This window comes from Cervus elaphus, chromosome 5, assembly GCF_910594005.1.
Source record: "Cervus elaphus chromosome 5, mCerEla1.1, whole genome shotgun sequence".
NCBI classification, from domain to species: domain Eukaryota; kingdom Metazoa; phylum Chordata; class Mammalia; order Artiodactyla; family Cervidae; genus Cervus; species Cervus elaphus.
In genome coordinates, this window is record NC_057819.1 from 20,002,665 (window position 1) to 20,023,743 (window position 21,079).

A 21,079-nucleotide genomic window follows, 5' to 3' on the forward strand; every position below is an offset into this window, starting at 1 on the left:
CACCCTCGGGTCAGCCCGCCTGGATCAGAGCCCCACCCCACCCCAGCTGAATCCCAAACCCTCGGCTGTTAGGCTGATTTCCTCAGGCCTGGAGGGAAGCTGCTGCCCTTGCTGTTAACTCTGCAAATAAGAGAGTCCTACTGGCCTGGGAGGAGTCCTGGCCCAGCTCACAGGCTGTGTCTGTGAGGCAGAGGCTGACAGCACCCCCTCCATCACTGGATTACTGTGAGGACAGACTGAGTTCATAGCCAGGAAGGGGCCAGAAGGAAGCCCAGCAGAGATAAGGCCCACGGAGTGTGTTGGTATTATTGTGAACACAGCTGGCACTGTGTGCTGGGAAGGACTGCCTTTACCCCCAAGGGCAGGCCGCACCCCCACCCCGCCCCACCCCCCGTGCTCTGGTGGCCGGCGCAGTACTGAGACGCAGAAGGAAGCCTTCCTGCTTCTTTAATCGGTGTAACAGATGACACACAGTACACAGAGCACACTCGGGCCCGATGGAGCAGGGACAGCAGGGCGGGCGGGGGTACGTCAGGACACCGCTCACAGGCGGCCCAGACAGACAAGACAGACAGACGGGTTGAGACGTGAAGACTGCGACGTGGCAGGCGGGCAGGCAGGCAGTTCAGACCGAGCTGGGAAGGGGGCATGGGGTCTCTGCTGAATCCCTCTTTAGAAATCAAGGAGAAGGCAGGTGGTGGGGTCTGGGAGTGGTGGGCTGAGGCTCAGTCCTGGGGGTGGGGGGGCTGGGACTAAGGCTTCTACTCTAACAGGCCTGGGGTGGGGTGGCAGTCAGCAAGGCCTGCCTCACCCTTTGGTTATGACTGGTCGGGCCTGAGCCCTGCAGCTCAGCACCCAATGCTGTAAACATTTTTGGTATTTTTAAAGGACTCTGTCCTCCCTCTCTTAGTTTCTGAAAAACTGGTGCTTCCTTAAGAGGATAATGTGCCAAGAGGAATCTGAAGGGAGGCAGGAAGCCGACCTGGATATAGAAGAGAGACGTCCACGGGGAGGGTGGGCTGCCCACCTCACCATCTATGGCTGAGGGCCGCTGGGAGAGGCCCGGACTATTGCTGTTGTCCTTGGCATGGCTGGCAGCTGGGTAGGCAGGCAGGGAGTTCGGAGCCGTGGGGCAGCGGCCCACTGGGAGAGGCCGAGCTCACTGCCCACCCAGCCTCCCGGGGCTGGCGGCCTCCAGGCCTTTATTGCAGGCGGGCCGAGACTCTTGCAGGTGCTCCTCCATCCGGATGGCTGCTCACCGAGGCGACAGGCGAGATGGGGTGAGGTGGGACCGACAGGAGGAGGCACTGGCCACGGGGCCCCTGGCCGGGGCTGTGATTGTCGGGCCGAGCGATTCCCGCTGGGAGCAGGGGGTTAGATATTGCACTTTCACTGCAACATTTACATTAAAACTTGGTCCATAAAATAATCGTTGCTTTATACATAATGCCAGAAACAACAAAAAGCTACATCTTAAATATGAATAAATCCTGAAGGTCCCATCCCTCCAGACATTTTTCTCTGCACAAAATAAATAGCTTTCACTCTGTACAGACCCACTTTTGCAGAACATTTACATGACCCTTTGGCTGTACATATCTACACACGGGAAAATGTTAACATCTGCGTGCCTCACCGTCCCAGCCCGCGAGGCCCCGAGGCCATATCCAGGTTGGCAGCCGCTTCTCACAGAAGGGGCCTGGATGTTGGACGCTGGCTGAGGCCTGGCAGGCTCCCCTGTCGTGAAGGGGGTGGAGGAGCAGCAGAGGGGCCGCCTGGAGCCGAGGCCACAGCTGAGATCGCGGTCAGTTCTGGGGAGGGAGGGCTGATGCTCAGACCCAGCGCACAGGACAGCGTGGTCCTTACCAGGTGGGAAATGTAGTCATGGCTGCCTGCCCTTAAGCTAACTAAGCGAGTTGTGGCTTCTTAGATTCGGCATCGAAACGGAATTGGCATTAAAAAAAAAAACTAAGGGTGTGCCCCACTCACCCCGGAGTAGAAATTCTGTGGAATTAACGGGGCTCAGGTGAGGCAGAGAGGCCACACCCCGCTGCCTGGGCAGCGGACAGGGCCCTGGGACCCAGAACCAGGCTGGACTCCGTCACAGTGCTGGGTGTTTTCATGTGGAGGGGCTGCGTTTGGTACAGAAAGAGTTAAGAAAAGGAAGCAGCCAAGGATTGCTCGATTAAAAAAACCTCATAGAAATCAGATTGGAGAAGTAGAAAGGTGTAGAAACGCGGAGGGAGGGCCAAGGCGTGGAGCCTTGGCTGATGGCAGGCGAGGAGGAGAAGAGAAGGCCAGGCCTGTCCAGGCCCCGCAGCCCCAAGCGAGGCTTCTCAGGAGCCACTTGGCTTCACCAACTGACCTGGGAGCCTGAGCTGTGCCCAGGGCAGAGATCGCGCCAGGCCCGCGGCTGAACTGGGCTCCAAATGGGGCAGGTGGAAGAGGCTGGGGTCTGGGGCTGCCATGGGTTCATGGGCCAGGCAGAGCGGCAGAAATTATGATATGGCCTTTCTCTCCTATTTGTACAAGGATTCTCCGCCCTGGAGCCTTCTGTGTGGCGGCAGGTCTTGGATGGGCAAACGTTGAATTTTCATGCATGTCCATGAGTCTGTAGCCATAGGAGATGGTGATGAATCTCCACTCTCAAAAATCAGTGCAAAACCAGTGAGGTCAAACAGTTGATAACTCGAGTCAACAAGAAGCAGGCTGTCCCCCGTCGCAGCTGCTACCGAGTGGGAAGGGACCTGGGGGTCAGGGCGAGCAAGTGGATGGGAGGGGCCCAGGCCTGGCATCAGAATGCGGGGGTGGGGTGGGGGTCAATGCAGGGCAAGCGTCCAGGAGCGCCTTCTGGCCAGTCCACGCTGGGGGTCCTGGTCCCTAGGCCTTCCCAGGGATGGTTGTCCTGCCAACTTCCACGACCAGCTGGAACCCCGCAGGCCCTACAGTGTGAGGCTGGGCTGGGAGGGCTGTGTCTGGCACAGCCCGTGTCCTCTGCCGGGCCCTGGGACGAGCTTTGCCCCAGCCGACCGTACGTGCCCAGACCAGGCCTCCTGGCAGGGCGGGCCGCCCTGGCCTAGCACCATGGAGACCACAGCGCCTCACTCCCGGTGCCCTACTTGGGGCCCGCGGCTGCGCCGGGCTCTGGCCTGCTGGCCAAGGTGCGGCCCCAGCAGCCGGCCGCCACGCTCATGCTGCGCTGTCCCCGCTGCTCGCTGTCCGCCGGGCTCTGCGTCCGCTCGTGCGGCCGGGGGCCGGGGCCGCTGGGCTGGGCCGAGATGGTGCGGAGCAGATGATTCCGGGAGCGCAGGAAGTCGCCTTGGCCTGGCAGGCCGAAGCTGCCCTTGCGCAGCGCCATGCGGGTGGCCGCGTTGCGGGCCGGCCGCGCCCGGTGGTTGTACTTGAGCTGGGCCAGGTGGGCCGCGTAGCCGTCGGTGATGAACTGCGGGTGAGGGCAGCGGGGAGCACGGCTGTCAGGGGGCGGGGCTCCGGGGTGGCCCAGCAGTCGGGGGCGGGGCTCCCAGGACGGTGCGGCAATTCAGGGGGCGGGGCGCACAGGGTTGTGCGGCAGTCAGGGGGCGGGGCTCCCAGGGCGGCGCTGCAATTCATGGGGCGGGGCGCCCAGGGCGGTGCGGCCGTCGGGGGGCGGGGCTCCGGGGTGGCCCAGCAGTCGGGGGCGGGGCTCCCAGGGCGGTGCGGCAGTCGGGGGGTGGAGCTGCCCGCCTGCCCCGCCCACCTGAACGCCGCTCACCTGGCACTGCTGCTGCAGCTTCTTGGTCGGCCGGCCCACGATGTATATCTGCATGGGGGACAGGCTGATGGAGCTGTAGACCGCCACGTCCTTGGTGGAGCCGTAGGCCGCGTGCACGCGCAGGTGCAGCTGTGGGCGAGACCGGTGTGGGCGCAGGCTCAGCCCTTCCGCCCCCACCCCCACCCCGCTCCCTTCCACCCGGGGACCCACCTCGGAGATGAGCAGCTTCAGGAAGTTGGCCTTGTGCCGCAGCGGGTCGTGCACCAGGCCGTCACAGAAGGACACCACGCCGTGGGGGAAGTTGTGCTGAGCCAACCACGCCACCACCCGCTGCTTCTGCATGTCAGGCCGGCCAGTCACGTAGATGATGAGGTAGCCCAGGTCCTGCCAGTGCCTGGAGGCGAGGGGCAGGCCTGGGTGTCCCACGGCCGCACTGTCCTCTCTCTGGGACTGCCTGGTCTCCTTGCCCAGCCAGCCCCACTAGTGGGCACAGGCTTCAACAGTAACAGCCCCAGCATGGTGCTCACTGCCCGGCTCTTACAATCCCCACGCCCACCCTCTGCAGCAGATGTAACTGGTCTTGTTAGAAAAAGCCCCACTTCCCAGGTGAGGGAACTGAGGCATCCACAGCAAGAGATCCCAGCTGGGAAGTGGTGCTGCTGGCCCCTCCAAGCCACAGGGTCCCTGCCCTCTGTCCCGGCTCTGGCACCCAAGACCATCCCCTCTCTGCCCAGCCCCCAGCTACCTGCCTTCGAGCCCACCCGCTGCCCTTGGGGGCACTCACCGCACCACGTCCACGGCCCCGGCCCGCACTTTGGGGTCGCTGCCCATGATGGACACGCTGGCAGCGAAGGAGCCGTCGATGCTGAAAACCACGAACTCCGTGCCCTTGGGCAGCACGGTGATGTAGCTGTCAGCAAATGTGTGGTCTCCCCTGGGAAGGGGTGGCTCGTCAGAACCCACCAGGGCCCCTTCCTCCAGCCCCAGACCAGGTCGGCCCACCCACTCGTTCCTCCCAGCTCCTACCTGACCACCATCTTGATGGGGTAAACACCCACACCTAGGCGATGGGTCTCGGGGATGGTGTAGGAGACGCGCCCACTGCTGTTGGTCACCAGCGTGTCCAGGTACAGCCACTCACCCGAGGGCGGCTGCATCATGATGTGCACGTCCACCTGGAGCCAGGCAGGCCAGTCGATCATGGGTGGCCATGCCCCTGACCTCCCCACCCCCCACTCTCCACCCCTCAGCCAGAGGGAGGCAGGGCGGGGTGGGGGGCTCCCGCAGGCTCCCCAGGTCTTTACCTTCTCCCCGGTCAGGGTGACCATGTCCAGGGGCCCGTACATGAACCGGCCCGTCAGGACCTGTGGGCCATCCTCGTTGGCGACCGCATCATTGATCCGGTGGTTGGCTGTCACATTCTGGGGGGCGTGCAGGAGCAAGGTTGGGTCAGGGTGGGGGATGGAAGGGTGGCTGGGGTCTCCCGGGCTCAGCTCAAGCTTCCCAGGGGCCTGGGGGTTGAGCATGGGCACAAAGTCAGATGGCCCAGGGTTCAAGTCCAGCTCAGCCACTGACCTACGTGGCCTTGGTGTGGGTCCCTGTCTGTAAATGGGGGAACAGCTCTAACCTCAGACTGTGAGGATTAAGTAAGACAGCACACATCTCTGTGACTCAGTTTCCTCATCTGTAAAATGGGGTTTTCTCAGGAGGATTCAATAGGACAATAGCCCTGGGGCCGGGGCACCCAGAGGACCCCTCACCCGAAGCTTCACATGGGTCCTCTTGCGCTGCCACTTCTCTCTCGGCTTCGAGGGGGTGAACACCGAGACCTCCTTGCCGTCCAGCTCCAAGATGCTGGAGTTGTCATGCCTCATGACCTGCAAGGGGGAAGAGGGGGGTCATGGGGCAGACTCAAGCCTGGGGCTTCCTGTTCCGCAGGGAGAGGCCAGTGGCCCTAGGGGCCCAACTAACCCTGTGAGGGTTTGGGGGGACAAACCCCACTACAGTCCACCCTCTGCCCCCCCCCCCAGAACTCACATCTGTCCCGTGAAGGTGTACATCTATTCACCCCATCTCCATGGCTTCCTCTGCTGGGACCAGAAAAGTGGAGTCCCCCACCGTCCTCATTTATGAAATGAGGCCGAGTCAGCAGCTGGGTCACTCAGGGACCTGAGAGGTGTTGGTGTTCCTTGTAGGGTGACTCGGGTACCTGTCTCAGCAGGAAGGAGACCACATCCGTCGACTCCCAGTAGCTGGCGTGGAAGAGGTGGGGCAGGGCCACGGTGGGGAAGGCCGTCAGGGCGTCGGGGCAGTACAGGGCATAGTCGATCCGCTTCTGGCCCCACCACTTCGCAGCAACTGCCAAGAGGAGGGGACTGTGGCTGGGCTGGGCCCCCGAGGGTCACCTGGCCCCTCAGGCCTGGCTCTGCCCAAAGACGAAACCCTCCTCTGACCAGGGAGCAGGACCACCACCAAAGCGAGTCTCCTTCTCCCAGGCTTGGCGACAGGGGAGTGGAGAAGGCACAGGAGCCCGGGACAGTAGCAAGCGGTCCAAGCGCTCCGGGGAGGGGGAGTGGGGGCTGTGGCTTGGCAGGCAGGTGTGGAGTTAGAGGGGGAGGAGAAGAGCCCAGTGTGGAGGCAGGACTCCCTGGCCCTGGTCAACCCCTTGTGGACCCCCGCCCTGGGCTTCATCACTGCCCTCTCCGGGCTTCCCCTGGACCCCTTGAATGCCTCCCCCGTCCCAGGCCTCAAGGCTGTGAAAGGCTTCCCAGAGCGGGAGTCTCACTTCCTGGGCTCCAAGGCAGAGGCCTGATGCCCTCAGTCCCTGGCAGGCAGAGTGTGAAGTGAGGGTGTGTGCGAGTGAATCTCTCCCAAGGGGGAGCTGGGGGGCCACCCCAGGTTGGCAAAGAGCCTCCCCAGTGGCTGGAGGCCGGAGGCGCACTGGTTCAGGGTCACAGCTCTCTGCCTGCAGCCTGTCTGATAGGTGACCCTGGTCCTCACCCGGCCTCCGTCCAGCCCACCCCCCCGCTCCCAGCCCCCAGCTAACTCCAGCGGCTCCTGCCTCCTGCCTGGAAGTCAGAGTGCTCCCAGCCCAAGCTCCAGCTCCCTGGTTAGGTGTCAGCGGGGCCTCGGGGGTGAGATGTGTCTGGAAATGAGAGCGTGAGCCCAATTAGAGGAGGAGCATGTGTGCGAATGGAGGCCCGTGATGCCCGGTACCTTCACTGATGTCCAAGTCAGGGAGGCGAGGGGCGCTCTCCCGCTTGCCCAGGGTGGAAGGGGCTGGGTGGGGGAGGGCAAGCAGGGACAGGCGCCTGACGCTGGGGGTGTGGCTGAGCGGAGCTGGGGCCTCTGAGGAGCAAGAACAACGGGAGGGGCTCAGCCATGCTGGGGCCACCACGCCAGCTAGCCTTAGCCTAGACTCTCTGCTCTGACAGGCGGCTGGGGAGCCAGCAAGAGAGGGGATGATCCAGACTCTGCTTCCAGCTGCTAAGAAGATAGAAGGAGCCAAGGAGGCCGGGGTGATCCACCCCCTGGGGTGGCAAGAGGGGGCCGCGCACAGGAGACCTTGCTTCCCTGGCTCCCCTGGGCCACCCCTCCAGCTTCTCCAGAAATGGCTCCCAGCTTTCTCCATCAAGGAACATCTGCCACACTGGGGCTAGGACCCCTCCTCACAGACCCATCCCCTGCAGTTGACACAGCACCATGATCTCCTACCAGCTGGACTTGGCCTCCCATCCCAGGGCCACCCCTTTCAAATGCTCCTTCCTTCCAGAGTTCTCGATGGACACTGGGACTGGATCCCTCTTCACCGCGGGGCCATCCTGAGCATCATAAGGTGTTTAGCAGGTCTCTACCCACCAGATGCCAGTGGCACCCACCCTAGTAGTCTCCAACTGTCCTCTGGGGGGCATAATGGCCCTGGTTGACAATGGCCGCGACAGGACAGAGCCCCCTGGCTCTGACGGGCGCTGCTGCACTCACTCTGGGCGATGCCGGATGCCGTGTAGCTCTCGGCCATGCCTGACACCTGGCTGGCGATGCTGATCTCACTGGCCCGGCGGAAACCTCGGGTGCTGGGGGCTGAGCCGGGTGAGGAGGGGGCCGCGTGCTCTTGGAAGACCGTGTTGTGGGCCTGGAGTGCCTCTGCTGCAGGTGGACAGGGACCAGAGACCAGGGGTAAGGAGGCCTTGCCCAGCCCAGCCCCTGGGACCCCCGAGCAGGGGTGCCCAGTGTGTGCCAGGGCTGGGTGGGCCAGAGCGGCAGCTGTGCCAGGCAAGGCCAACACCCCTCAGCTGCAGAGGAGTCGGGGACATCTGAGCACAACTGGCAGACAGGACGGGCCCATGCGTGCCAGGGCCTGCTGCTCAGGGTCGAGAGGGCAGGGCTCAGAGCTGAGGCAGAGAGAAGGGAGGGCTGGGGCAGGGCTGGACAGACGGACCAATACAGACACAGTGGGCAGGGAGGCAAGGCGGCCAGGCTCACGCCCCACCCCGGCCACCCTTCCAGTCTCTTGGTCTAGTCTAGTCTTCTTGGCCTCTGGGGCCCCGTCTGGCCTGACCCACAGCCCACGGCAGCTGGGTTTGGGGGTGCTAGCGACAGAGGCCTGGGACAGCTTCCCAGGCATGTCCTAGGTGGAGGACTGAGCAAATGAGACAGAATCCTGCATGCCCCTCACACATGGGCCACACGAGCCAGCTCCGGATGGGCATCTGGGGGAAAAGGAAGAGGGCTGAGGACTCCAGTCAGGCTCACCTGGGCCCGGGCTGAGGGCGGGCCAGAGGACCCACCTCTAGACAGGAGCAGGAGGTGCCTGGACCTTCTCAGGGAGGGAGGGAGTGGGGCACTGAGAATCCATGCTGGGACCGAAGGCTTCTCATGGGGGGCAGGTGGGTCCCAGAGGGCCCGAGGCCTCACCCCAACCCCTGGCTGCCCCACTGGTAGCCTCACAAGTGGGGAACAGAGCCCTTGGGCTGACACCTGTGCTGGGTGACACCAGGACAGCTGCTCTCCTCTCTGGGCTCCTTCTTTGCTTCGAGTCCCCTCCCCGCTCTGCCCAGTGCCAAGACCGATCCCAGGGACCTGTCCTGCCCGGTCTCTGCTCCTCGCCACAGTCCCCCAAACTCCGGGTGGCCGAGGAGTGGGTGGGGGGGTCCCTGAGGACCAGCGGTCAGCCAGCGAAGCAGACGCCACCAAGAGCAGGGGGGTTACACACACTCAGCGCAGCCCGGGCTCGGGCGGGGCCCGTCTTGCGAGGTGAGCGCGGGCACGGGGATACTGGTTTCCAGGAAGCCGTCCCCGGGAGGGAGAGGGGCCAGGGGGCCGCCCTCCAAGACCAGCTCGGGGTTTCTCTGCACGGTCTCGACTGGAGGCAGACGGGGAGAGAACAGAGGACAAGAACAGACACTCGTGTGGACGCTCCGACGGACACAGGGCTCCTCAAGGACCAAGACAGGACAGGACTGGGACACACAGCGGGCAGGAGGGATGGGCATTCCCGGGGAGGGACGAAAGGGACCACGGGCAGCCCTTGTTCACGCTCCCTGTCTCCAGGCCAAGTGACCAGGAAGCTCCGGGCCAATCGCCTGCTATGGAGGTCCTTCACAGGGCGGGACACAGGCCCAGACTCAGCCAGGGTCCCTTGGGTCCTCAGCCCTGCCTTGGTGGGGCAGCGGGAAGGGAAGCGGGGTCCCTGGCTCTGTGCTATGTGTGGAGAGGTGGGAAGGGGAAGGCCTGTGAAGGTGTCTTACTCCTTCATCCCTGGGGTGAGGCACCTGCGCCTACACCAGGTGTCCAGCTTCTAAAGGGTTCAGGGCAGGCCGCCCCTTCCCGCACGGCAGGGCCGCCCCCCCGGATCCGGAGCACCCAAGGAGCCGGGCCAACTCCCACCCTCCCCCAGGGCCGGGGCCGGTAGAAGGGGGGCGCAGGTTCTCTCACCCAGCAGCGTGGAGCAGCCGTCCCCCAGCGGGTAGCGCTGGTAGCGGGGAATGCTGAAAGGCGGCAGGGCGTGGAATCGCCGCTCCAGCAGCGGCTCCAGGCGCGAGGCCGACGGGTCAGCGGGGTGGAAGAGGTTGTAGACTTGTTGGCAGGCGGGCCGCAGCTGGAAAACTGAGGGCGGGGCGGAGTCGCCGAGGCTGGAGTTAGCTCCGCCCTAAGGAGGCGGGGCCTAGAGCCGGCTAAGGTCGGGTTGGGGTGGGATGGGATTGGGGTTTTATTTTTTTTTTTTTTTTTGGGATTGGGGTTTTAAAAGACAGAGAAACCCAAAAGTGTGTCTCCATAGATTTGGGGTTCTGTTTGGGCCACTGTCCCTTTATTAACCAAATTTGTTTTAATTGAGAAAATTATGAAAGTGGTAAAAAAAAATTTTTTTTTTTGGTAGTACAGGGATATATACGATATAAGACATAACGGAAAGCTCCTCTCCACCCCAGAGCGCTAAGGTTAGAGCCCTACCTGCAAACCCTGGGGAGCCCCGAGCATGTGCGGCCGAGCAGGCTAGAGCCTGCCCATCCACTCTGAAAATGTTTCCAGGCTGTGCGCTTTCGAACATTTTGCAGTTGTTGGGAAGATGCCCTGGTGGTCTAGTGGTTAAGAATCTGCTTGCAGGTGCAGGGGACACAGGGTTTTTGAGCCCTCGTGTGGGACGATCCCACATGCCACTGAGCAACTAAACCTGTGATTCCCAACTACTTAGCCCAAGGGCTGCAACTACTGAAACCGGAGCACCTAGGGCCCATGCTCTGCAACAAAAGCCTTCGCTTGCTGCAACTAGATAAAGTGCGTGTGCAGCAATGAAGACCCAACACAACCCCCCCCCCCAAAAAAAAACCCTGCCCCCAAATAGGAATATAATCTATGCTTTTTGTACTTGACCTTTTTTTTTTCATTTAACACACAAAATGTTGGGAGTCTTTCATATGACTATTTTCATTGAGCCCCTTTCTTTTGAATTGCACTGGGGCATTCCTTTGTATAGCTGTGCCAAAGTTGATTTAACCACAGCCTGCGTCCTATTTAGGTTGTTTCAGGTTTTCCATGATTACAGATGACGTTGCCCTGCCATCTATGTCTCCTGAATCTGTGCACTCATGTGGGTGCACAGTGTCTTGCCCTTGGGCAGGTGTCTACAACCTCTCTGAGCCTCAGTTTCCCCCTGGGGGCCCTGCGCAGCTCTTGTAGGATGGGAGGGAGCCCACACTGGTTGATCCTGGGGGCACTGGGCAGGGACCGCTGCTCTGATGGCTTCTTAGCCGACACTTTTCCACCTCCCTCTCTGTGTTGTCTTGAGGAGGAACCTGGAGCAGCATGGCTGCGGTCCCTCTGGGGCTGGGAGGCCACTGCATCAGGGAGCCTTCAGGGGTGCCTGGCTTCCTTATGGGAGACTGGGTCTGTCCTCATCTGATTCTGGGGCAGCTCCTTCCATCTCTGGACCTCAGCTCCCAGAGGTGCCTTGGAGATGAAATGAAACAGTGTGTTGGGAAATGGGGTTGGAGACTGAGCTGGGTTGAGGCTGGAACAAAGGAGAGCCATGGGCCCTTGGTGAGGCAGGGGGTGCAGAAAGGAGGCTGATGCAGGAAGGGGCCTGGGATGTGGCCCTGGCCTTGTAACAGGGGTTCACTGAGATCCTCTGCTCAGCTCATGGACCCCTCCCCTCCCCTGCAGGGACTCTCACCATCCAGGGACGGGATGACCGTCTTCCTCAAGGCAAGGACCAGCCCCAGGGGGCACCCGAAGAGGAAGAGGTCAGCGACCTCGAAGTCGAACTTGCCCACGGCCCCTGCGCCATCCAGCATGGTGGAGCTGCTCGAGCGGCGGGAGCTGGGCTCGTTCCTCAGCACACTGGCGTGGAGGCTGCAGGTACGGGGTGGGGTGGGGAGATGAGCAAGATCACACCACGGCCCTCCTCCGGGCCGGCCCGCCCTCGGCTTCCTGAAAGAGGCTCCTCAGGGGTCATCAGGCCCCAGCAAAGCTTGGGCCCTGTGCAGTCCTGCGAGTGCAGCTGTCCAGCACCTGCTGGGACACCTCTGGGGACAGCAGGGCCCGACCTCTCCAGGGAGCCCACTGCTTTTGGGACAGCCCTGGCTGGGACCGTGCTGTCCCCGGTCAGTCTGCTGGCTGACTCTGCCAATCCCGGCTTCTTCCCCTGCCTCAGTCGATCTGTTCCCTCTAACTCAAGAGGGCCCTAGTCGTGTACAAGACCACGGTTGCTTGGGTCGTTTGAAGAGACGTGGATGGACCCAGAGACTATCATACAGAGTGATGTAAGTCAGAGAAACAAATATCATGTATCAAGGCATATATGTTGAATCTAGAAAAATGGTACAGATGAACTTGTTTGCAAAGCAGAAACAGACACACAGACGTAGAGAACAAACGTATAGACACCAAGGTGGGAAAGAGGAGGTGGAATGAATAGAGAGATTGGGATTGACATATATACACTATCAATACTATGCATAAAACAGATCAAAACTATCTGATAAAACAGATATACACTATCAAAACTATGCATAGGGCTTCCCTGGTGGCTCAGACGGTAAAGAATCTGCCTGCAATGTGGGCGACCCAGGTTGGATCCCTGGGTCGGGAAGATCCCCTGGAGGAGGGAAAGGCAACCCACTCCAGTATTCTTGTCTGGAGAATTCCATGGACAGAGGAGCTTTGTGGGCTACAGTCCATGGGATCAAAAAGAGTCGTACATGACTGGGTGACTAACACTTTCACTTACTTTTTTTCATAAAATAGATAACTAATGAAAACCTGCTGGATGGCACAGGGAACTCTACTCAGTGCTCTGTGGTAACCTAAATGGGACGGAAATCCAAAAAAGAGGGGATAAATGTATACGTATAGCTGATTCACTTGGCTGTGTATCAGAAACACAACATTGTAAAGCAACTGTATCCCAATTAAAAAAATATATATATATGTGACTTCGCTGGGAGCTCAGCTGGTAAAGAATCCGCCTGCAATGCAGGAGACCCTGGTTTGATTTCTGGGTGGGGAAGATCCCCTGGAAAAGGGATGGGATACCCACTCTAGTATTCTTGGGCTTCCCTCGTGGCTCAGATGGTAAATAATCCACCTGCAATGCAGGAGACCTAGGTTTGATCCCTGTGTTGGGAAGATCCCCTGGAGGAGGGCATGGCTACCCACTCTAGTATTCTTGCCTGGAGAATCCCATGGCCAGAGGACCCTGGCGGGCTACCGTCCATGGGGTTGCAAAGAGTCCGACGTGACTGAGCGACTAAGCATAGCATAGCACGGCATGACCATAAAAAAAAAAAAAAAGCCCACAGTTACACCCCACACCTTCTCTTGGCTGAAGAACCGTGGGCGTGGCCTGGGGATCCCAGGACCGAGGTCAGGGGCCTTCAGGACTCTCACATGGACCATCAGCACCACCTTAGAGTCCCCCCACCTTAGAGTCCCCATCCTCACCCAGCGGGGGCCTCCCCACCCACCTGGACAGGAAGGCCTGGTGCTGCTGGATGGTGTCCAGCTCATAGGTGGACGAGTCACTCCTCTTGCGGGGTAGCTGCCGTTTGGGGTCTTCAGCGCCGTTGCTCCGGGGGATGTCGATGTTGCTGCGGCTCAGGTGCCGGCTGCTCTCCAGGTTGCTGCCATGTGCCGTGTTGACCGTCGAGCCCGGGGACAGCAGGTCAGCGTCCTGGAATGGCCCCACGCAGGTTCACGGCCCGGTGATCACTGACCTGGCCCCCTCTTCAGTGTCGTGGGAGCCGAGTCTCCCCTCCTGACCCTAGGCCTGCGGCAGCTTCTCACCCAAGCCGGGGAGGGAAAGGCCCAGTCCCTGTGTGCCCTGTGGTGGCCCCCGCCTTCACTCCTGGCCCAGCCCACCCATCTGGGCCTGGCTGACTTCCCACTGATCCTGCCGCCTTGCCCAGCCCACCAGGCTGCTTGCTACTCTGCGGCGGAGGGACCTTGGGTCCTCTCTCCTGCCGGGAGGCTCAGAGGATCCAGGCCTCCATGGTGACGGATCTGCTCTCCACAGTGCAGACCTGGCTTCACTGCCTGCTGAAGCCGCTTGCACTCCTGTCTGGCCTCGCTGCAGCTGTTCACTTGTGCCATTCATCTGTCCCCCACCTCTGGGCACCTGTGTTGGCAACCCCGGCCCTTCCTTTTTACCGCAGGCCTCTGGGATGTTTGGAGCCAGAGGGTGACACAGTCTCCATCCTGAAGGTCCCCCGCTCTGGGGGCTGGAGGAAGCGCGTACCTGCACACTGGCCACACTGCCCCGGCGGCTGCTGCTCTGACTCTCAGACACTGGCTGGTTGCTGCAGCATAAGGCATCGAATGCCAGGATGCCCCCGACGCAGTCTCCGATCAGGCAGACCTGGGTGGGGAGAGGTCCAGGGCCCTGAGCATCTGCCCCGCTTGCTGTGGTGCTGGCTGGGGAGAGCCCTGGGCCGGAGGACCAGGCCAGTCCACCCGGCAGGGGTTTCTGTCTCCCCTTCCCCCACCTCACAACTCACCTGCCCGTTGAAGGTCACGCCCTCCTGGGACTTGATGAAGTCCCCGTAGGCGAGGTTGGCTCGCTGAATCACTGTGGCAACGGCCTCCTGGTACTGGGGCGAGGAGGTTGCCAGCAGGGGCAGGGCAGCCAAGGGGATGTGATCCTGGCTGCTGGATAGACAGCCTTCATCATGGCTGTAGGGGCTGAGGCTGGGGGAAGGGAACCCGTCAGGAGAGAGCAGGTGGCCTCAGCTCAGCCCAGGGGGCCCCTCTCCCCTGACCCGAGCATCAGAGCTGGAGCTGCCTTACACCCTGAGAGCCTCAGCCCTGACTCAGCAAACCACGTGGGGACGCTTCCAGGCCAGGCGTGGGGAACAGGGCTGGGGACTAAGGCCAGTATCTCAGAGGCAGGGAAGCATTCTCATATCACAGATGTGGAGACTGAGGCTCAAGCTTTGGGCCCCAAACTCTACCCTCCCTGTATCCTCCCCAGTGGCTCATATGGTAAAGAATCTGCCTGCAATGCAGGAGACCCGGGTTCAATCCCTGGGTTGGGAAGATTCCCCTGGAGAAGGGAACAGCTACCCACTCCAGTATTCTTGCCTGGAGAATTCCATGGACGAGGAGCTTGGCGGGCTACAGTCCACGGGGTCGAAAAGAGTTGGACACGACTGAGTGACTAACACACTCTAAATTCAGCCATCTGCATGGGTTTTGCTGCCTCCCAGCAGAACAAGTTAGATGCTGGTTTGGATGACGGGACCATGGTCCCAATATTAGGTGGGGAGGTCTCTGACCCTCGGGGCCAGGGGAGGAGCAGAGCCTACACACTCACTCGGAGACGAGGGCGAAGGCATCGGAGCAGATGGGCGGGCAGGGCACCAGGCGGATGGCGAGGTGGCCCAGGGCGCTGGGGTAGTGCACGCGCATGACGGTGTCGAACACGGTGGCAATGGTGTTGGCGTCTCCCTGCTTGGAGCTGGGGTCCCCGGCGCCCGTGTCCAGGATGGTGCCTCCATGCAGCAGCAGCAGCAGCACGTGGATTTTGGAGGGCGGTGCGGCCAGCGGAGGGCTGACCTCGTCCTGTGTGGGTGGGGGTGTTGGTGGGGGTCAACTCCCTGGGGACTCAGCTCTGTGCCCAGGCCGAGGCTTCTGTCGCATTGGGGAGAGGCCTGTTGAGGCCCAATCACACCCTCTGAGAACCCTGATCTCAGTTCCTCTGCACCGGGGCCTGGTGCCCGATGCTTCAAGCCCTTCCCCTGGGGGCGCCCAGCTGCTCCTCCCCATCGTCCTCTCTGCCTGCAGCCCAGCTCCTGGCCGCCGACCTGACCAGAGCACAGAGGACATGGAGAGAGGGGTCTATTCCTTCCAAAGCACAAACTCCACTTCCCATCAAGGGGGCCCAGACAGGGCTTTCTGGGCCTTCTGGCCTTGGGGAGGAGGCAGAGGCTTGGCCCAGGGTGGGCCTTTGGGGTCAACCTGCCGTCGTGTGTCTGTCCAGGCATTGGACTGTTACAGGCTCACCAAGAGGGGCTGGGGTCAGGGACTCAGGCTGTCTGCTCTGCCCACAGCACTGAGCTCTCACTCTATCTACATGTGCTGTCCCTGGACTATGGCCTCCATGCCCTGCCATTCCCAGACTCTAAGACCAAGGTCCTCAAGAGCAGAGATGTCCCAGCAGAGGTAGAGCCCCAGCACCTTAGAACAGAGAGGGCAATGCAGGTATCTCTATCTGAACCCCGCCCCCCCCCCACACCATTTGTGAGGGATCATGCCTCCACCTCTGGCTGCTCAGCCCTGCTTTGTGAGGTCCAAGTGAGACTTGCATATATCCAACTGTTCCATTTAGAGATGAGGTGGCCCAGAGAGGTCAAGGGACTTATCTAAGGTCACACAGCATGTCAGTCCCAAGCTGGACACTGGAACCCAGAACTCCCACCACCAGCTCAGTGCTCTTCTCCTACCCCAGGCTGTAATCCCAGTCTCAGGGGCCTCTTCCCCCCTCCCCCCCAGCTCCTGGTGTGTGACTGCAGGAGGCCAGGGCCCAAGAGGAGCCACTGCTGAGTACTTGCCAGGCCCATATGATGTCAGCGAGTATGGGGGTTGGGGAAGGGAGCTGAAGACAGGGGCCTCTCCCTAAGGAACTAGCAAGACAGAACAAGGGGCTGAAGCCATCTGGAGGGCCCTTGGGGGTCAGCTGGCCCTGAACTGGGCCATCAGCTGGCAGGAGTGGGCAGCAGCAGGACCCAAGTGTCAATGCAGAGCCCAGGAGAGGGGTGGGCAGCGCGGGGCACAGCCCAGCGACTAGTGAGGCCACAGGAACAGATCAGACTAGACTGGGAGCCTTTGAGCAGTGGAGGGCTTTGGGTGAGAGGAAGGCTGATGGGCGGGCAGTCCTGGGCCCGGAGTGGAAATAAGACTGGGTTGCGTCAATCCCCAGGAGGGGGCTGGTCATCGGCCAGTCAAGGGCCTTGGGGCCTGGGCAGGAATGCACGCCCAGCAGAGCTTGGGTCCGACTCCCGTCTCTTCCAAGGGCTGCACACGGCTGGCGGGCCTGGGAGGGAATGAACTCATGGCCTGAGGCATGGTGGGGTCATTGGCTGCCCGATGGTCTCAAGGATTAATCAATACGGTCAGGCGAGGGGCTCATGGAATGAATGTATTTAAGCAGCCTCCTGGTCACCCAGATACGCCCCTAGTCACCTGGGATGGGCAGAGCTGGGCAGTGGGGGGAGCCTGCCTGGGTCTGGCTGCCAGGACCCAGCACTGGAGGCTGGGACTCTGGCAGGGACCTGGGAGGCCAGCCCAAGACACAGCTTTCCTCCTGTGCAAACTGCTTTCTACCAGGGCATACCCTGCCTGAGACTCAAACCCTAGTGGGAACAGAGCCCTCGGAAGGCGGGGCCCGGGAACCAGCTCTGGGGAACCAGGGGGGCCCCATCAGTGACTCCGTAAAGCCGTCCTCCTTCCCTGAGGTTGGGAGAGGAGCTCCGGTTTGGGGGCTGTTGCAAGCAAAGGGATCTGACTCAGGATGGCGGTACTCCAGAACCGGTGCTGGGCCCAAATGCGCATCCACAGGCAGATCCAGAGCCCGAGGCCCCTTCTGCCCCTCCCGGGTGGGGGCGGGGGACGGCTGTCAGAGCTGTGTGCACCGAAGGGGAGGAGGGGGCTCACTTTGCTTCATCGCCATTAACTGGCAACTGGAAATCAACTCCCCTCGTCCCAGTTACCCTTCTAGAAAAGCCTGCTTCAACCTTAGACCTCAAAGAGAACCCCGAGAGGAGAGGGCAGTGTGGATGCCACCCGCCCCCCCCCCCCCGCCACCAACCCCTAGTCCAAACTCCACAGGGGTCCTGAGTCCCCAGGGGTATCATCTCCACCTTGGGCAGCTAGAGGCCAGAGCAGCGCGGTGACCCCGCTCCGCCCTGGCTCCTGCCCCAATGCAAACAGCTCTGACCGCCCACAGGTGGAGGAGCAGAAGGGGCGTGAGCTCCATGCAAAGAACCCCCAAAGTGGACACAGGCGCTCTACCAAGACAGCTTTATTGCATACTGAGAGCAGGGCGGCCACGGCCCGCCACGTCACTTCTGCTCAGGTGACTTTCGTTTCCTCCCCTTCCATCTTTTTTTCTTCAGGGACTTCAGACAGGTTGAGCACAAGCTGAAGATCTTATTTTTGATCTGGAATTTACAAGTTTCTCATTTTACTCTCCAGGGTTGGAGCAGGGGCAAGGCCTTCCTTGGGGGAGCTGTCCTACTGGAGCAGACCCTACTGGTTGTCAGGGACCTCAGAGGGGGTGGGTCCCAGGCCTCTCTCCAGTGGTGCCCAGGCCAGTGTGGACTTGAGGCTGTGGGTGCCAAGTTCTGCCTCCGTTGCCCCCTGGGGACCCATCCTTGGCGCCCTATCCCCTGCCCCCTGTGGCCTTGGCCCTCTGCCACCTCGGCACTCACCTCGATGATGTTCAGCTGTTCCACGCTGGAGGCCACCCTGAACTCAGGGGCGCTCTGGCGGTACAGACCATCTGCAACACAGATGCGGTGGGTGCTGTGAGCAGGCAACACCAGACAGAGGTCGTGACCATGACCTGCAGGGCCCCCCAGCCCTCCTGGGTGGCTGGGTGCTCCTTCTTGGGGATGAGGGGCTTGGCCCGCTTAGCCGCCCTCCCTAGGCCCTGCCACCCCCAGCTGGTTACCCTGTGAGTCCTCTGGCTCAGGGCTTTCGATTTTGTCCATGAGATCATTGGAGTTCCACTTGGTGATGTCCTTGGGGAACATTTCCTCTGAGTCAGACAGGTCCTCTGGGGAGGAAAGAGAGGGGCTTCAGCACCTCAATCAAGGGCGGGGACCTTGGGGGGTCGGTCACTGGGAGGCCCGGCTTCCAGTGGTGGAGGGCCTAAGAGTGGCTGGTCTGGGGGCTCCCATGCTTCTCTGGCCCGTGTGCCCCTCCGCACTCAGTTCTGTGGTCTCGCTTCCTTAACAGGATGGACACATGGCCACCTTCTCACAGGACTTCTGCCTGATGTTTTTGGTTTATTACTATTATTATTTTTGGCTGTGCTGGGTCTTCGGTGCTACATGTGGACTTTCTCTAGTCGTGGAGAGCAGGGGCTAACTCTAGTTGCGGTGCACTGGCTTCTCATTGCAGTCTGCTTGATTTTTTTTTTTTAATTGTGGTAACATTCACTGAACATAAAACTCACTATTTTAACCATTTTCAAGTAGCACTTAGTCCATTCAGAATGCTGTGCAACCACTAGCTCTATCTGGCCCCAGAACTCCTCCATCTCCCCACACGGAGACCTGTCCCCATCAGCAGGCATGCCCCAGCCTCCCTCTCCCAGCCCCTGGCAACCGCTGGTGGACTTTGTGTCCTTATGGATTTGCCTGTTCTGGACAGTTTCCACACATGGTACGTACAGTATGTGGTCTTTTGGGTCTGGCTTCTTCCATTTCACATGCTGGGGTTTTTGTTTTTGTTTTTTCAGTTCAGTTCAGTTCAGTCGCTCAGTCGTATCCGACTCTTTGCGACCCCATGGACTGCAACATGCCAGGCTTTCCTGTCCATCACCAACTCCTAGAGCTTACTCAAACTCATGTCCATTGAGTAGCTGATGCTATCCAACCATCTCATCCTCTGTCGTCCCCTTCTCCTCCCGCCTTCAATCTTTCCCAGCATCAAGGTCTTTTCAAATGAGTCAGTTCTTCGCATCAGTGGCCAAAGTATTGGAGTTTCAGTCAGCATCAGTCCTTCCAATGAATACTCAGAATTGATCTCCTTTAGGATGGACTGGTTGGATCTCCTTGCTGTCCAAGGAACTCTCAAGAGTCTTCTCCAATATGGTGTGGTTTTTTTTTTTTTTAGTATTTATTTATTTGGCTGTTCCAGATCTCAGTTGCTGCCCATGGGATCTTTAGTGGCAACATGCGAACTCTTAGTTGCAGCATGTGGGATCTAGTTCCGTGACCACGGATCAAATCTGGGCCTTCTGCATTGGGAGCTCGAAGTCTTAGCCTCTGGGCTATCAGGGAAGTCCCCACATGGTGTTTTTAAGATTCAACCATGTGTCAGTGCTTCATCCCTTTTCATGCCTGAGTCATAGTCCATCATATGGATGGACTTCAGTTTGTTTCTCCATAATGTTCCTAACTGTTTTCAATGTCCACAAAATAACAGCTTAGTGAGAAGCACTGCTGTGAACAATTCCACTGATGAGTCTTGTGTCTGCTTTCCTGAGAACTTATCCCTGTGACCCCTGGGCAGGAAGCGGTTGTATGGACCCTGGCATGTATGTGCTGGTCCCTCCTCCCTGGGTCACTGGGACGGTTTCCTCAGGACGCTCCAGCAGTAACATCTCCTGCTCCGCTGTCTTTCCTCTTTTCCAGCTTTTTCTAAAACTCTTCCTGTGTCTTTCCCTCATGTCAGGGACACAGAGCCAGGGAGGGCTTAGCCTTTGGGCCTGGCTGGAGGGGAGGGTGGGAGTGTGGGATGCCCCATACCCACTCCCTACTCTCGGGAGGCCCCAGTGGAGAGGCCTGCTTCCTGTACCTTCCCCCCCGCCCTGCCCAGGCCAGACCTGCCTCCGCCCTGCTGCGGGCCCGTGGGCAAGTCCCTGTCCCTCTCTGAGCCCGTGTCCTGCCTTGTGAACTGCAAGCCCATCTCCCTGAACCTGTCTGCCAGCCCCTCTTACTTCCTTGAGAGGAACCACCAAGGTATGAAGGAAGGATGTTTAGGCCGTGCATCTTCCCAGCACAAGTGGGTGATTCATCCAGCTCTTTTCTTGCTGTGCTTATTCTGAGATTCGTGGGAAAACGGGCACTTTACATATTTTTTGCTTGTTCACATTTTCTAAAGTTTCTGAATTACATGTGTTAATTTAATCATGAAAAGACAGTAATTACAAAAAATTAGAAAACCAGAAGTTATGCTTTTGTAAAGCTTCTGAGGGAATTTTTTTGTTTTTGTTTTTGGTTGTGCCACACAGCTTGCAGGCTCTTAGTTCCCTGACCAGGGATTGAACCCACGCCCTCAGCGATGAAAGCACGAAGTCCTAACCACTGGACTGCCAGGGAATTCCCTTAGGGAATTAAATTCAAAAGAGGATGAGATGGTTGGATGGCATCACCAACTCAATGGACACAAGTCTGAGCAAACTCTGGGAGATGGTAAAGGACTGGGAAGCCTGGGGTGCTGCAGTCCCTGGGACGGCAGAGTCAAACACGACAGACAGACTGAACAACAACAATGGAAAAAATGTCCCTGACTGTAAATTCATTTTGGGGGGTTTGAAAGAATAGTCCCTACCTGCCAGATCCCGGGTACATCCCGATATCAGGGTTAGGGTGAGTGTGAGAGCCCAGA

General features: G+C 59.8%; 1 protein-coding gene across 10 annotated transcripts in view; it reads right to left on the reverse strand.

Moving 5' to 3' along the window:
* Positions 1 to 430: 430 nt before the first annotated feature.
* PITPNM2 (phosphatidylinositol transfer protein membrane associated 2) overlaps positions 431 to 21,079 on the reverse strand; it is a 157,245-nt gene continuing 136,596 nt past the window's right edge. For 6 of the 10 annotated variants that reach the window (XM_043901975.1, XM_043901976.1, XM_043901977.1 and 3 more), the window contains 19 exons: positions 18,414 to 18,518; positions 18,172 to 18,242; positions 15,057 to 15,304; positions 14,242 to 14,431; positions 13,983 to 14,102; positions 13,213 to 13,418; positions 11,421 to 11,599; positions 9,686 to 9,856; positions 8,964 to 9,113; positions 7,733 to 7,897; positions 6,968 to 7,099; positions 5,961 to 6,109; positions 5,512 to 5,628; positions 5,056 to 5,172; positions 4,778 to 4,926; positions 4,536 to 4,685; positions 3,962 to 4,145; positions 3,752 to 3,880; positions 431 to 3,442 (listed from right to left, as the gene is read on the reverse strand). In XM_043901975.1, the coding sequence (XP_043757910.1) occupies positions 3,116 to 3,442; positions 3,752 to 3,880; positions 3,962 to 4,145; positions 4,536 to 4,685; positions 4,778 to 4,926; positions 5,056 to 5,172; positions 5,512 to 5,628; positions 5,961 to 6,109; positions 6,968 to 7,099; positions 7,733 to 7,897; positions 8,964 to 9,113; positions 9,686 to 9,856; positions 11,421 to 11,599; positions 13,213 to 13,418; positions 13,983 to 14,102; positions 14,242 to 14,431; positions 15,057 to 15,304; positions 18,172 to 18,242; positions 18,414 to 18,518 (3,059 nt within the window). In that variant the 3' untranslated portion in view covers positions 431 to 3,115. Of the gene's footprint in view, positions 3,443 to 3,751; positions 3,881 to 3,961; positions 4,146 to 4,535; positions 4,686 to 4,777; positions 4,927 to 5,055; positions 5,173 to 5,511; positions 5,629 to 5,960; positions 6,110 to 6,967; positions 7,100 to 7,732; positions 7,898 to 8,963; positions 9,114 to 9,685; positions 9,857 to 11,420; positions 11,600 to 13,212; positions 13,419 to 13,982; positions 14,103 to 14,241; positions 14,432 to 15,056; positions 15,305 to 17,773; positions 17,902 to 18,171; positions 18,243 to 18,413; positions 18,519 to 21,079 lie in introns of those variants that run through there. The other 4 variants (XM_043901981.1, XM_043901982.1, XM_043901983.1 and 1 more) reach the window with 4 other exon arrangements.